The sequence below is a fragment of the Diachasmimorpha longicaudata genome, chromosome 10, assembly GCF_034640455.1.
Source record: "Diachasmimorpha longicaudata isolate KC_UGA_2023 chromosome 10, iyDiaLong2, whole genome shotgun sequence".
NCBI classification, from domain to species: domain Eukaryota; kingdom Metazoa; phylum Arthropoda; class Insecta; order Hymenoptera; family Braconidae; genus Diachasmimorpha; species Diachasmimorpha longicaudata.
In genome coordinates, this window is record NC_087234.1 from 1,118,819 (window position 1) to 1,135,787 (window position 16,969).

At 34.1% G+C, this 16,969-nt stretch overlaps 1 protein-coding gene across 4 annotated transcripts in view; it reads left to right on the forward strand.

Annotated features, from left to right (window-relative positions):
* The first annotated feature begins 1,833 nt into the window (after window positions 1-1,833).
* LOC135166916 (uncharacterized) overlaps window positions 1,834-16,969 on the forward strand; it is a 28,919-nt gene continuing 13,783 nt past the window's right edge. The window contains exons 1-11 of one of the 4 annotated variants that reach the window (XM_064129654.1): window positions 1,835-2,026; window positions 2,093-2,332; window positions 3,957-4,072; window positions 4,162-4,295; window positions 4,496-4,607; window positions 6,753-6,956; window positions 7,031-7,134; window positions 7,443-8,444; window positions 10,177-10,315; window positions 10,848-11,097; window positions 13,874-13,921. In XM_064129654.1, coding sequence (XP_063985724.1) covers window positions 2,218-2,332; window positions 3,957-4,072; window positions 4,162-4,295; window positions 4,496-4,607; window positions 6,753-6,956; window positions 7,031-7,134; window positions 7,443-8,444; window positions 10,177-10,315; window positions 10,848-11,097; window positions 13,874-13,921 — 2,224 coding nt within the window. In that variant the 5' untranslated portion in view covers window positions 1,835-2,026; window positions 2,093-2,217. Of the gene's footprint in view, window positions 2,333-3,956; window positions 4,073-4,161; window positions 4,296-4,495; window positions 4,608-6,752; window positions 6,957-7,030; window positions 7,135-7,442; window positions 8,445-10,176; window positions 10,316-10,847; window positions 11,098-13,873; window positions 13,922-16,969 lie in introns of all 4 variants that reach the window. The other 3 variants (XM_064129655.1, XM_064129657.1, XM_064129653.1) reach the window with 3 other exon arrangements.

A 16,969-nucleotide genomic window follows, 5' to 3' on the forward strand; every position in this document is an offset into this window, starting at 1 on the left:
GAATGCAATCCAGCAACCTATTATAAATGTCTCCGGGAAGCGCGGAAACACTTGGGCCGTTTACGACCGAAACAACCCAACACGTGCACAACCCAAAGGACGAAAGGGCCTTGTCTTTCGGTCGGACTTCTCACCCTGGACGAGCTGAGGGTGGGGACACTCAAGATCGGTCTCTCGAGGAAAGCACACGGGTTTTCAAGCCAGTAATCTTTTAACGTGACTTTTCCTAAAAATTGTTTGTGACTAATCGAAATAAATATTGTGACCTTTGATTAAAAAGTTATTAATTACCTATAGGATTAATAATATTATCCTTGTTTATTGTAAAATATTGACATATAGTATGAAACGATGGACAAATAGAAATTTACAAAATTTTTTAGTGGCTAACAAATATTTCAGTGGATACCAATTCCCATTCGTTCAAGATTGTCATATAATCCTCATATGATGATAGTGATCGCTATATGATGCATCATGTACTTCTCTTTCTCCAGTGAAAGATGATATTTTTATTCCATGAATTATGTTTCACTGTTTATATTAACTCGGAGAACCTTTTAATTGCTTGGGGGAATTCAATTCTAATTTATATGAAGACATTCGTTTTTTCTCTATATTAAAGAAGGATTCTTTCCACAACCATTGACTTCCTTGGGGGTTTCATTTTAATTACGAAGGAAAGAACCCACCTAAATTGGAATTTGAGAGCTACTCCTAATTTAATCGAAAAAGTGCAAACCCATTCATACCAGAAGAACAACAACTTTGATTTCAAAAAGATGAGTCCTTTATGCAAGTCAGCATTAAATTCTAATAATGGATTTGAAATGATGAAAGGCCTCTTAATCACTCAAAAAGAAATGTTTGACTATTCTTACATTTGTTGTCTTCAGGTAAGTCAACTAAATATACCGATGTGAATTTAAAGTCTTCATTTGATACAAAACTACCGAGTGAGTGAAGTTTACTAAAAATCAGTGGTGCCCCATCAGATACAGCTCAAGCTCATTCTTCTTCTCCTCATTACACATTACAATCACAGGCCAAGGATAATATCATATCTCCATTTTTCTATAATAGTTCATATGAAATGAATATAAATAGTTGATATAAATTCAAATGACAACTATTTATATGAAACGCTTTGCGTTTGCTATGAAACGCAAACGTTATTGTGGCTCTCTTTATATTCAATACTATTGGAGTTGACATTTCGAATGTTTGTCAAAAATTAATTATCCAGATGGAATGAAGAGATCTTTGTACGATTAGTATTTCTTTCATTCTGGTGAATTCTAGGAAGTTTGGGGGTGATGTGTATGCTCCGTTTTCCTGAATGTATACAGAGGTGCAGTGCATGAGTGGGACCATTGTTGATGAGAGACATCAGGTCCAGGGTTTTGTGTCCCTTTAGTCTTTTAATTAGTTCCTTTAAGGAAACGAAGCAGAGCACTTGTGCCTTTCCAGTGCAATAAAATAAAATAAAAGAGTTAGAACGGGATTCACACGTCTGATCATTTAACCATTATCCCATTTCCAATAGATACAAAATCATAAATTGAATAAAAATCCAAATACATGTAATACCTCCCTTCCTTCAATCACACGGAGACTCCACTAGTCTTCTAATTTCATTATGAATGACAATCGAAACGAATCCCAAACCTCTGCTCTTCCGCCGACAATTAATAATTTTTTGCAAAAATTCTGACACATTCAAGTCCAACCAAAAACCCCGCTTTTTCGCCACTCCCTCCCATTCCATCCCATATGTTTCCGGCAAGAGCGTATCGCGCAACGTTATTCCCTTCTCCCCTAGGGCATGCGCAGTAGCGCTCGCAGTACCGAAAGATGTCGGCTAGGTGAAGAGAGAGGCTAAGTAACGTTCGATTTTTTTTGGTTGTCATGTGAATATCGAGCCTCCCCTCAACCCAACTACCAACCGAGCCCGTTGACAAGCTCAGACCAATGTCATTAAGATGTTCCGACAATTTTGATGGACAATCAAAGAACTGTCGCCACAGTACGGTAAATTTTTTTCTTCGGTTTCAGTGAATAATTGGGCTTTTTTTTATGTGTACGAGTGCAGTGGGATGTGTTAGCGCGCGGCTTTCTCGCGCAATCGTGCTCCAGATAACCGGCCCGTTGTGGGGGCCTTATGTCAAGTCAACTCCAGTGATTACGGTTTTACCGTGAGGTGAGGTGTGTGCCAACATGAAGAAGCTCTTCTCAAAGATTGACAACACCTCCAAGGAGACCAATAGCTATTTGGGAAAGGTGTTTGTCGTTGGAAGGCACAACGTAACCGTCGAAGAGGTCCTTGCGGAAGGTAATTTCGGTATTGAAGGTTTCGGAGAGGGGATGATATACATTGTACGGATGAATATTATCGGGCTTATCGTTATCACGGTGTAATTTTCGGATGGAGAAGTGTGTACGCCCATTTGGAGGAGGTTTTTAGTGGGGGCCTGGCCATTTTTCTTGAGGATGATATGGATTTTTTTAGGGATTGGGAAGATGAGGAGAGGAATATCTGGAAAGTGCGTAGATCAAGTTACTTGGCAGTTCCGGGGACCCAGGGCCCGGTGGTCATTCGAGGGATTGATTGATGAGGTGTTTGGTGATTCGGGAGGATGACGGCTTGGGGAAATGTTTTTTTTTGTGTGGTATTAGTTGCAAGGAAAATACCTCGTTTTCAAGTATTTCCTTGAGGTTGTCTGGACGGAGGACGTGATTTTTCAAAGAAAATTATTACATATTCAGAATAACTGATGGTCTGAACAGATTTGGGAAATATTTTTTAAGGGTTTAATACACTCTGTCATGAAAAAAATGTGTTTGCAGACATTCTACAATGTCGCACTGAGATTAGAGTTTCGCCAGACATACGGGTTTAATTGTATCACGAGAGTCAGGGGTTGTGAATTAATAATACTGAGATTTTATTTTGTTTTTCATAGAATGGAAGAATTGAGTCATACCGTAAACACATTTTGGAATCAATCAAAATGCTTTTGCATTTAAAAATTGAAAAATTAACACTGGAAGCTGAGGAACGGAATAAGCCAATTTAACTTAATATACGTAATTATTTTCCTGTTAAATAATGATTCCAGTCTTTAGGACCGGTACAAAATTTACTGTTTTCTTGGTTTGTCTTGGTATATGACATTTTGTTTTCGATTATTTTCAACCCACGAGCTTCTTGATATGAATAAAGACGTAATTCTAGAAGGACACAGTTTTTCTCAGGGTCAGATTACCATTGATTTAATTTTTTAATTCATAGCTTCAAGAAATATATTATGGGTTACGTGGTCAATATTTTTCAAATCACTGGATTCATTACAATACAAAAATAAACTTTTCCATCTTCTCTCTACCCCTCTTCCCCTTCTCTCGTCTCGACATATTCATAAAATAAGTTAATTATTGCTCATGACGTATTAAATATTTAATTATTAGTGAAAATTCGTTACTCAATTTCGGTTTCGTTTATTATAGAAGTTCACGTCAACTGCATCATTTGACATATTACGAATCACATTTGTTGTTCAAGAACTACTCGATTAATATTATTATACCTCCCCTACTCGGTCGGCTTCCACCCCTGTGTAATTGCCGTGATCCTTATTTGATCCCTTATGTTCACCTTTGTGACCATTAATTTTTTCCCCCTTCATTTAGGAATTTTATTTTCGAGAACCAAATTTTCATCACTTGGTATTGATTTGCTTGAATTAAGAGACTCAATATTGGTCTGTAAATGACAATTGTAAAATGTTTATTATTATAAGTTGATTTGATTAGTTCTATTGTAATATATCAGTGATTTTTGGAGTTGCCATGGCGTCCATGATTCCGCTGATAATGGTTGGTTAGATAAGATATTGATATCGATATTTGTGACACTTTAAGTTCTTCACATTCGATTTTTTGTTTTCTTTTTGCAGGTGGATTTGCCATCGTATTTTTGGTTAAATCATCGAGTGGGCGATATGCCCTAAAGCGTATGTATGTGAATAATGAACATGATCTCAATGTTTGTAAAAGAGAGATACAGATTGCAGTGAGTACTCCGTTAATTAAATTTGATTTATCATTATGAAGAAGTTTAATTTATCATAATGTGTTTAAATTATCTTTTTGTGGTTTCAGAGTAACTTGAGTGGACATAAAAATATAATAGGATATGTAGATAGTAGTATTACACACACCGGGGGTGGAGTACACGAACTTCTGCTCCTTATGCCCTATTGTAAATCTCATGTGCTACAGATGATGAATAATAGGTAAAATTTTGTTGAAAATTTTTTTTTTTTGATAATTGGATTATTTCAGTGATAAGCATTAATAGAGGAAAATATTGAGAGATAGTCAAAAGAAGTCTTCATATGTTCTTCTAAAAGTACTTATTAAGGAGATAATGCTGTAATTATAGAATACCAGATATTCAATGATTAAATTTGTTATTTTTCGGGGGATTGATTAGGTTACAGGCTGGCTTCAGTGAATCCGAAGTACTCCAAATATTTTGTGATGTCTGCGAAGCCGTATCACGATTGCATCACTGTCAAACGCCGATAATTCACAGGGACCTGAAGGTATGGAAGGAAAATGTAGAATTATAGGGGAGTTATAAAACGTGACAAGCAGCGGATTTTCACGGTTTTATAAATCCTTAACTGTTTTGATCATGACGAATTTTATAGGATAATGTCTCAAGACATTACATCCATTTTTACGTCTCGTGAAATTTGAAGAAATGCTGAAAGAAGTTTATCTATTCCATAAAATTATTTGAAATATTATTGTAAATTCATTTTTTAAAATATTGAAAAGAAGGTAGTCGAAAAAATATGGAATCTGGGCTAACGTTACAAGCTTTGTTACTTACCAATGGACCTATTACCATCACTCGACTTTAATTTTTCCTTCTGTTATTTTAAGATATTGATCCGTTTAAACCAAAATGCCTGATAATGCATTTTTGTAATGATACGTCTGCGTACGTTGTAGAGTTTCTCTGTAGTCGTTAGATAATAAATTCATTGAATTAAATGATTATTTTTTTACAATCACAGGTATCAATTCAGATCTATTATTTTTTTATGTTCGTTTTTGTAATCGGTTGTTCAACCATACGTGAAAAAAAAATTTTGAATGAAATTCAATTTTTTGACAATTCTGCAACTTTTTGAAATCAGTGCAAATGATGGAAATTTTTTTGAGGTTTTCAAAGTTAACCGTAGAAATTAAACAGAATGTGACAATCTTGAAATCTCCTTACTAATTACTTTCTGATAATTTCAAGATTTTCGGCTCCATTCACTCATTTTCAAAAGAAAATGCATAATCAACCAGCAACAATCGATAATTACCATCCAATTAAATATCTCTCAAAACGCTTATCGTAAATATGTCTGGAATTTACTATCTTCTCGATATTTTATCAGTACCAGCAGCTCCTTCAATTTTTACCTGAAATGATTTGTCTTTGACTCGCCAGATAAATTGACAACTCTCAACAATGTCAAATTCACTTGGTAATGTTCTATTCTAATTAAAAAATTAATGGCAGGAGAGTAATTTCAGGGGTTATTGCTGATATCTTCTCATTCTTTGAGTTTTTTTCTGATCATTTTTGAGGAATGATTGATAGAATTGATGTGGAAACTATAGCGTTTTAAAGTTATATTATTATTTAATGGTTCGCGAGGTTTCATTGGGAATGAATTTCCCTACTTTCTCTTTTGAAAAAACTCTCAAAATTTGACTATGAAAATTTGTAGGTCATTCTTGAATTACAACGCCTAACAACAATATATTTTATCATTCCATTTGATCCATGGCTTCGCAGAAATTGGGAAAAAATGAAATATAAGAACATATCGTCAATAACTTTTTCAAAATAGCCAAGTCGCTTTAGCTATTTTCAAATACAGCACCGTTTTTCACCCATTAAACTTGTCATCCACATTGGAAACATAATAATCAAGAAATTTTTGTTAATAACATGAATATTCTATGTTATTTAATTTGTATTATGCTCGGAATCATCATAATTTTTTCATACTTTGCGTCGATTAATAATTAATTTAAAGTTGTTTTCATTTGTCGACGCTTCATTTTTTAGATACCAAACGTATTTCTCGTAAAATTCGAAGCAAAAATATATTTATTTCGGCTCCCGCAAAAAGATTTTTATTTAATTTTCGATTAATCGAAGAAATGAATGAAAATGAAAGAATTGGAATTTTGGAAAATTATTTTCCAAGCTGGCTTCAATTCTTCCATAAAAAGTAAGCTTTTCATTTTGTCAGGCTTTTAAAATATTTTGTAATGAATACTAACTATGACAACTATCGACATTCCAAGTGAAAAAGTTCACGACCAAAGTCAAATGAAAAATTCATTTATGATAAAATTAATTTCGTTGACAGTTTATCATAAATTTCACCATAGATTCAAGCATTTTCAATCATAAAAAACTTGTTAATTAAATTACCCGAGAAAATGTGAAACAATTATGAAATTCATGCGCCACTCATATTAGTTTTTGCTCAAAGATATTATTTTTCTGGTGGCGAATAAATTAAATTAATACTGATGAGACATAAATTAGTAGTTACAGAAAATGCTCGGATTGTTCAAAAATGGAAAGTTTTCAAAAGTTCTTCAACGTCTTAATAAATTATTTTCGGAGCAACAATTTCATGATTTTACTAAATTAATGTATTATTATTCAGGTGGAGAATATTCTTTTGGCTGACTCTGGCCACTACGTTCTCTGCGATTTTGGGTCAGCGACTGGTAAAGTACTCAATCCAAGTATTCAAGGTGCAGCTGCTGTAGAAGAGGAAATTAAAAAGTATACGACACTCAGCTACAGGGCACCTGAGATGGTGGACATGTATTCCGGAAAACCGATTACGACCAAAGCTGATATTTGGGTACAAAACTACCACGAAAGACATGCACTATGAAAAATTATGAATCATAAAATGATTTTTTTTTCATTTTACAGGCGCTCGGATGTTTATTGTATAAACTCTGCTTCTTCACGTTGCCTTTTGGTGAAAGTACTTTGGCAATTCAATCCGGAAATTTTACAGTTCCGGATAATTCCAGGTTAGTGATTGTAAGAGTGACAAATTCGATTCTACATAATTCTAAATTAGCGTAAAATTTTAGAAGTTTTTTCCCATAATAATCAATAAAAAAATATTGTTGAATAAATTCTTTCAATAATACGCTCTATTTTATAGTTTTTGCTTAAAAAGAGAAACAGAAAAAAATTGAAAAAAAGTTTCGTAAAATGCTGAATACCTCTACTATTTGGAAATATGATGATTTATTATAAAAAATATGCTAATCACATATTTTTTCAATCGCGGGTTCATCTCACTAACAAATTATTCAATATTTTACTTCTTCAGGTATTCCAAAGGCCTTCACAATCTCATCCGCTACATGCTGGAGCCAGATCCAGACGTTCGTCCAGATATCTACCAAGTCTCGGCCATAGCTTTTCAAATCCAGGGAAAAGAAAATCCAGTGCAAAATCTTTTTAAAGTCCCTACCTGTACCCTGGATGTCCTCCCAAGTGCCACAATTGAATCGGAGAGTGTGAAACGCTCATCGTCAGTGAAAATTCCTAAGCCTTCAACAGTATCCCTAGTGGAGGGTACGTCAGTGACTCCTCGACAACGACCAAAGGGCCAGGGTGTAACCCCCGGGCCCATAAGCCTCAGTGGCCAGATAGTCTCTCAAATATCAGGCCAGGGTAATCAAATCTGCCAGACTTCCAATCCATCATCTTTCGTCCAGGTTGCAGCACCCCAAGCACTTCAATTCTCCCAGGTACCCCCACACATTCCTTCCCCTAACACAAATCCACCCTTTCCACCTGGACAGAGTCAAACCTCCCCCTTTGGACAGTCCCAAAGTCCATTAATTGGGCATTCACCATTGACGCTCCAGTCTCCAGTGACGGTCCAGGAAAAGAATTCTTTTTACTTCGAGGGGAGACAGCTAGAGGGTAGACCTACAAACGTAACTGTCCCTGACGACAACTTGGAGGCTCTCTTCCCGCCCTCAGGATATCCAGATCCATTTAAAGATGATTTGAAGTCCATGCCACCTCCTACAAAGATACCTCCACCTGTTGCACCCAAACCAGGGTCAAATAAGGCCATTCCTAAGCTCACCACTCCAACCAATTCTGGACCCAAGTTCCCACCTCCTGGGGGCACTCCTGGAAAGCTGGCTACTCCTACTGGAAGCAAAGGAGGCGTTGGAGGAGCAGCAATAACGACAAAAGTTGTTGGGAAAACTGAAAGCTTGAGTCAGAATATTAGTGGAAATACTTCACCTCCTGACAGCCCCACTATGGGATCCAGGCATCGGAGGAACGTCAGTGACACCAGTGCTTTCAATAAGTAAGAATGTTTTTCATAAGTACAAATCTCTCGTTATCACCCTGCTAATCCGGATTCTTTCCGGATTATCCCTTGGATTCGAATAGAAACCTTACATTCTTACGATCCTTCAATTATCTAATTTCAATGAAAATTTCTCTAGAATGCTATGAAATATGGAGGAATTATATTTATTGGAGAAGTATTATACTTCAGAGAAGGATTGACTTTTCAATATTGTATTTTTCTTGTAAGGTCATTACAATGGCAATAATCATTAGATTCGTAATTATGTCAATTAGATTGTTCTAAAATATAATCATGTTAGCTTGAGTGAATTACTTCAGTAATTATGAGCATCAATAAATTCCTCGAAATTCTTTCCTCTAGAAAATAAAAAATTTAGAAAAATAAAAAATCATTAATGGATTTTGGATAAAGTTGTCTGAAGCATAGTTATATTCAAGAGCAATAAGATCGCTATCATTCAAAGCTAATTAAGCTTCTCTTGGAATTACTCAATCCAAGAAATGTAATTTTCAAAAAATCAATCCTTATCTCAAGGAAATGAATATTTGACCAAAACCATTTATATTCTCAGTGATTGTATGTATGTGACAGCTTAGTTTGTTAGGGATCGATATTTATAAAGTTTAACACAAATACGGTGAGAATGGTTGATATAAAGTTGCATTTTTGATTCATAATAATTGTGATTAATCATCATTTTGCTGCGCAGCTTAGTTCGATTGGTTTTCCTAGTTCCTGAGATATAATAACTTGTCTAGATATCGTTTTTTATGGAATATCATAGGAAAACGGAGTTATGACATTATCCTTGATATGGGATCGTAATTTATAATGTAGGGAAGAAGAATGGACTTGAGTTGCACCCGTCGGCACACCGTTGATTTTCAATAAAGTCTTGTATTAAATCAAGACTTTAAATTCATGTCAGTATATTTAGTCGACTTGCCCGACAATACTAAATGTAAGAGCAAGCAAACATTTCTCTTAGAATAATTAAGGGGATTAGAGAATTAGGGAGGATATTTTAAACGATTGCTTATCATCGCATAGTTGATAATATGATTTTAATTAATCGAACAGAACACTTCTAAATTAGTTTATGGTTATGCCTCTTCACACCCTTTCCTTAACGAATCAAAACAGTTTCATATCTCTTTGACGTAATGCGCTTCCCGATCCAAAAAAAAATTCTCACAGGGATTTTGATTTGATTTTCAGTGGAGCCAATCAAAGATAAAGATTACACATTCGATATTATTCCATATTTTGCGTGTACAGAGGTGAACATTCATTCACTTATATCTATAATTTGTTATTTTCTATGAATTACACGGCGGTCGTTGAGTAAAATATGCAAAGCTGGCTAATTCAGCAAAAAAAAATATGGCATCGGCCCGACGTTTCCATTTTTCTCTCGCAAATTAATTATTCTTCATTTATTATTAACAATGGAATTGAAAATGTTGTAATGCACGCCTCATGTGTATCCAAATGAAATGAAGATAAAAAAATTGTTAACCATAGTAAGTGTCAAATGCTGTAAGGGTTCCTCTGAAAGAGGCCAATTTTTATCGTTTGGGGATTGTTTTTCTGCATTTCCTTATCACTTGAACATCGTTAATATCAGTGTTGTATGTTAATATTTTCTACATCGGTTTGATGATTTAAAATTCCGACTGTTGTCATCTTTCTCCAATAAATGTTTAATTTCGGTTATTTTCAGAGTATTTGCCAATGAGACATCGCAATTCCTAGCCCCTTATGATGCCTCGGTGAGACCTCATCCCGGAGAAAGTACACCACCGGAGGGAAAACCCGATGGCAGATCGATTATGGGTACTAGTGCCTCGCATGTACGTATTGTAAGTACATACATGCACATGTTTTTTGTTAATTTTTTATTGTTTAAATTCTGAATTTTTGGGGAGATAAGGTGAACAAGGGATGGATTCCAGGAAGATGTTGGCATTAGTTTGAAAATTTATTTTCAAGTGTTAATTTTATTTTACAATATTGTTGATTTCTCTTTTTATTGACAAAGAAGTACATGGACTAGTTGTAAATATTTTTGAAACTGTTTAATTAATTAAAAAAAGGCTGTTGATTTTTACTTTTAAACCAACTTACTCACAAAATTTGTACAAATGATTTTTTATTCTTCCTCTGACTTCATCTCTTTCCAGCCGTTCACCTCAAAATCATCTCCAGTACTTTCATAATTTCTATTTGTTTGATGATTCTAATGATTTCTTTATTTATCATTAACGACAATATATTATTTATGTCAATTAAAATGTTGATTTTGGCACTGCACATATTCAAAAGTGATGAGAGAAGAAGGCACACAGAGAGATAATGAAGAAAAATAAAATTAATTTTGATTCTGGACAATAGGGTGAGCTCTCCAGTGTCTCGGGAGTGGAAGGACGTTCACTGAGTGCAGACGTTGCTGCGTGGAACCCCTTCGAGGATACTCAACCGTTCAATCAATTAACCGAGGATCACATATTTGGTGCTGAGTTTGATAAAATAAGAAGGGGTAGCAATAGCAGTATCGGGGGTGTTAAAAGTCGTGAGAGCCTTGTTATGACCTACTCGGAATTACCTGAAGATCCATTTGAATCTGCTCCATTTACGTTGCCTGGTAAGAGCCTAAATAGTGGATGTTGAGTTCAAGTTGTTAATTTTTGCAGTACCTTTGAAAGGAATTGAGAAGGAATTTGACAGTCTTCTGCTATCTTAAGGAGTCATTCTTGATATCTTTTCATGTTTTATATTTTTTATCAATTGCTGTGGATACCATGGGTCAGATGGCCGTGAAAACATACGCTGTTTTTACGTACCATCATTATCTAATAGCTCGGAAAATTTCATAGTTGTGCATTCATTTTTATGAATTTTTGATAAAGTTTTGTAGATTTTTGCAAAAGTTTACTGAGACAGTAGGAAAATTCCGTCATGCTGAGGAAACTTCGTGACCCATTAAATAATAATAACTTTTCAAACTGCAATTTTATCAACCGTTTCTGAGGAATTCGGAAAAAAAAGCTTGAAAAACGAAAAGATATCGACAATAACTCCTTAACACAGCGGATTATTTTTCGAAAGTGATCTGGGTTTTTTTTGTTTATTTTAGTAATTTGGAACGATTAACAATTTCCATTTAATATTAAGAAGTCCTAGAGTGGCCGAAAATTATGAGTATGCCATAAAAAAAATATTGAGGACATCTGCATTTTTAATACAGCTGTAATAGGGCGGTGAATCCTCTTGAATTTTCGAGAATCTTTCTGAATTCTCTCGAACTTTTCGGAAACATCTGGACTTCATTCAAATTTTGAGATGTTCAGAGACCCCTTAAATTCTCTTGAATATTCTGAAGACTTGTGAACTCCGCGCACAGTTCTAGACTTGTCGTTAATTTTTTAAAATTTCCTAGAAACTTCTCGAATTACCTCAGAGTGTGTAGACATTCCCAGAATTTCCGGAGATGACTGACGTGACCCTATACATTTTTCCTATTCCCCAATGACTTCACAGGCTGAAACCTCAGCCATCTGCACCTCAAAAAATGTTGCAAATGGCTGAAAAAGGGTCTTGGAGTGATATTGGATAATCCCCGATAGGAAACGGTAAATTAATTATTTGTAAATCTAACCGACGGTAATGGCTGTGCGTACTGAGTGGCACATTAGAGATCCTGAGGTGATCCTGGATTCAATTTACTGCCGAGTGATAGTCTCGTCAAAGCGACAACTGCACCTGAGAGAAAAATAACGTACATTGAGAGAAAATTGTAATAAAACGAACGGATTATTTGTTGATCCAAGCACTCAGTGTTTTTCAATAGTGCCAACGGAATAAGTCCCTGACAATACGAAATAGCTGGGCGCTTTTAATGGATTGTGTGATTAAACTGTATACTTCAATCGTTGATTCTAAGGGCTCCAAACAGAAACCTCATGATTCGATCGCAGTTCCTTTTAAATCTATATAAATATATATCGTATATTCCGTTGGATTCCCTGAATATTTCATCACATTTAACTTAAAACTTATTGTAGGCGACATCAGCGGAATCCGTTGTATTGCCCGAAAGAGAGAAATATACGACAGATTCGAACTGTCATTTGATCGAATCATGAAGTTCATGTTTAGAATCCTCACAATTAATAATTGAAGCATGCAGTTCAATCATGCAGTCCTCTAAAAGTGCCGACATATTTCGTCATATGAATAAATTATTCTGTTGGCACTGTTGCACAAGGCCGAGTGGTTGAATAAAAAAATTATTGTTACGTTTTACTAAATCATTTTCTCAATGTAGCCCGCCGGTGAATATTATGCAGCGGGTTAGGGAATGAAATGGAAATAAATCGTAACTACCTGAAAGGGTATATCGGAAGAAAATTAAGTGATTTGATGTGTCTAATGTTTATTACAGTAGTCACAGAGTATCGAATCGGTAAATCTATTCATTCTTTATTGCACGTACTCCATAATCTTGATGGATTCACCTTTGAATAGTGTTGGATTTTTCGATAACTTTATAATATAACTCATTCTACTGCATTACATAGTTCAGTAGGCGACGTAAAAACTTCCAGACAATTTTCAAACATTCCCGGAAAATAAAAAAAAATTCTGAAGTTAAAATTTCGTATCAGTTTTCTACCGAGATTGAGGACATTTTCGAATCCTCTAGGAAGTTAAAAAGAATTCTGGTCGTCGATAATTATAAAAAAAATCAAATTTCCTTAAGAGTAAATGATGAAAATTTAACACGTTTCCTAGAAATTGATGCTAATACGAAGAGTTCGTACAGAATACAAAATAATTTAGGTAGTTCATAAAAGTTTCGAGCGAATTAAAAAAAAATTCTAAAGAATTCAAGGTTTTTATAAAACTTGCGAGAAAATTCTGGGAGTGTTTGTAGGGTAAATAAACCCCGAATGTTCTTGATTTCTCCAGGTGTTGATTCTCGAGTACGCCAAAAAAGCCGAATTCAGTAATTAAGTGATAAAATGAGACAAGTCATTTTTGACAATTGACTACTTTTTTACGAATATCTCAAAATCTGAGGAAGATGGAAAAATTTTCATCATAAGCTTTTTTTGTCAGGCGAATTGATTTCTATAACAAACGTATTAACAAAAATTTTGCCATCTTTCGTAGATTCCAAGATATTGTTCAAAAACTCGATTGAAAGATGAGTCGAATTATTTTGATTTACCACTTCGTTATTGAACTTCTAAGGCGCTGTTTTTCATTACAGCAATTTTGACAATCCTGGTAGTCACCTAGCTATTTTTGTTCAGAAGCTAATTGTTCCAAAGATATTGCTAAAATAATTAACTTGAAATTTTCACCAAAACGTAATGTCATTGCAAATAATTTACATGATTAAATTGTTTTTCTAGCGGGCAAAAAGTCAAAGCTTGGATCAAAGACGACTGCAATAGCTGGAGGTAATGCTTGAGAGATTTACTTCACTGTAATTTCTATTCTTCCTCTTCTCTACTTCCTAAAATAATCAATGAATGCAAGGTACAGAAAAACAAAAAAAAATGACAACAAAAATTCCACTAACTGATTTCACCTGTTGAAGCTAAAATCTAAAATGATAAACTAAAATGAAGTTTTGTAGAGGGAAAACAACGTCAAGGTACGCTCCTATAATTTCAATTTATAGTTTCGAGTAGTTGGTCTAGGACAATCGTGTCTCGTGAGTATAGTTGTGATAACATGATGAGGGGGAAAGAGGCTTAGGCATAATATCACACAAATGAACGTCGTCCGTAGCTAATTTTTGCGTTGATAGGTTGGCATGTACTTCTAGTTGAACAAAAATAATGAGAAAAAAAAACATCACAGAAATGAAACAAAGGAATAACAGGAAGAAACGAGTCAGCGAACAAATTATTAATTATTAAAATCGTTCTTTTTCGTTTTATGATTTTCTATTTTCTTCGTTCTAAGATTAACCTTCCGAATGACATAATAACGTCATTAGGTGTTGAATAAGCATTCCATGTATTTGTTGCTTCCAGAATGAAAAAAATTCATTAGGCAATTTATTTTTTGGTGATGTGGTGAAACGTACTTCCTAGTTTATTGTTGCGTCAATAATTGATTGAAGGGCGAACATCAAAAGATTATTTATTAATTATTCAACATCTTTCAGCGAAACTATAACAAATTGGGGCAATGGAAATGACACACTAAAATAGCAATAATGGTATTATTTTTACACATTTGGCAGGACTATTTCTTATTACCCTAGGGTACCTTAATTTCCAATTCCTCCATGTGAACTCGATGAGTTCAGAGATATTTATGGTAGAAATTTAGCATCAGAAATTTCTTGTATTTAATTTTTTTATTCTATCAGTGAAATGATAACGACAGAATAGTGTAGACGATTTTGAGCAATTCATTACTAAAAAATATCAACAATAACAAATTCAATGATAATTTTTGGTATTAATTATACATTATGTATTTGTCGCAGAAGTGGATATCGTAGTAAAAGGTATGAAGTGATTTTTTTTTTAGTGTTTAATGATGTGTTTTGGCGAGAAAGCGCTTTGGTGTTTCCCTAGATTCAACAATTTTCGATGTATTATTGGTTCTAACCTCCTGATTAAAATCTTCCTTTCATCATATTTTCATTATTGGTTAACGATAATTATATCTTCACCATGTTGTCTTCTCAAATCTCCCTCTATAACCACCCCTCACCGGGGTAAATATTTATCAATTCAAGGCGCTTCACCACTTCACCACATTTTTTTTTTTCAAAACCTAGCCAAAGATATTTGTAGCTAAATTTCCTCAATTTGCGACAAAATAATTCTAAAATTACCAATCCGATCAATACTATCACAATCTAGTCTACACGACATTAACATTAATTATAGTAATTTACGTACATCAAAATGAATGGATTTTACCGATGGAAAACCCGTTAGAGGAATTAATTATCATTAATTTGAATTTTCAAAATGTTATTAAGTTTACAAAACATTGAATTTTTCTCTATTGATATATAAATAATACTGTGATTTTACTTTCTTGCTCAGTTATTAATTGTTACACGCTCAATAAGACATATTTTAATGATTAGCTTTGAACATAAATATTAATGTGGTTATAATAGTAATTTGTATTGATGTCCGTTACTCAGCGATGATGAACAATCTACAAACATCGAATTTCTAGATGTCAAACGAAGATAATGCGATAATTGAGCTATTGAGCATTATTGTCATGTCATTAATTGGTATTTGAATATTATCAGGTGTGAGTTTATTCTCTTTATTCTCTTTTTTTCATATTCAATGTGAAATCAATATTTCTTTGACAGTGCGGTAATAAACTGGAGATTAATTCTAAGAAACTCGTGATTGGTCCATTTTTAAGGGACAAATATCTCCCTCAGAGAAAAACTTTCGACAAGAAATTTTGTACTTGATCAAAAGACAAGATTAATTTTCTTGATGACAGGAAACCCGTTTCTAAAAACAAGTAAAATTGCATTAATTTATTTCAAAATTTTTGCTTTGATTTTTTAATGCAAAACCATGTTGTGAGTTAATGGGAGGACGAGTTTTTATGCTGTGAACAATTTATCATCGACTTCCGGACAAGTACAAAAATTTTTTGTCATTGAATTCTGTAGGTAAACGGTAAACAGGATTAAGATCTGGACATATTCCTTTCCAAACGTTATTTAGTTTTTTTTTCATTTGATTCTTCTATCTACGAAGCGGCTCCTCTGTCGAGCAATTGAAAACACAGAGCGCATCAAATGACAACGGCTTGCCAATATAATTTTCAATTAAGTCTTTTGACGCAAGTGCTTCCTAGTTTTTTTACGAAAGTGCTCTTGAAAAAAAGCCAAAATTTTTTCAATATTTTCTGCCCACCAATGACGTATGTGCGAATTAGTATTTGGCATTTCATTATCCCATCCACATGTTTACGTTGCGTGATTACCATTGGGCTTATTAATTACAAATCTTTAATGGTTAAAGACCCTTTGTAAATGTTCCAACGTTTTAAAATTAAAGAAAAGCGTATGAGCAGAATTTTGGGAAATCTTGTGGTGGAAAAAATTAGTTCAATATTACGCGGTTTCGTAGATAACAAAATCAAATGAATAATAATCTTGATAACTTTTGGAATGAAGTAGGCATTTTGACATTTAACAAGGTTTGATAATTATTTCGGACGCTAACAGATCTCGAAAGGTTTTTCTTGTGACCTTTTTTATAATGTCCCTTTGGCTGAAATGACATCACGACTGAACTCTTCTTATTTTCATCTTTTTTAGATTGCGTAATATTAAAAAAAAAAATTCAAAAGTTAAAGTCTATTCAATCCGGTTTGCCGTTTTACTACACAATTAAAAACTATGCAAGTAAAAACGTTTGACAAAAATCTTCATCCCAGTCTAGTGTAATGAGGGGAAAATGTAACAGGAGATTTTTGTCATTTTGTAGTGCTCCAGAGCC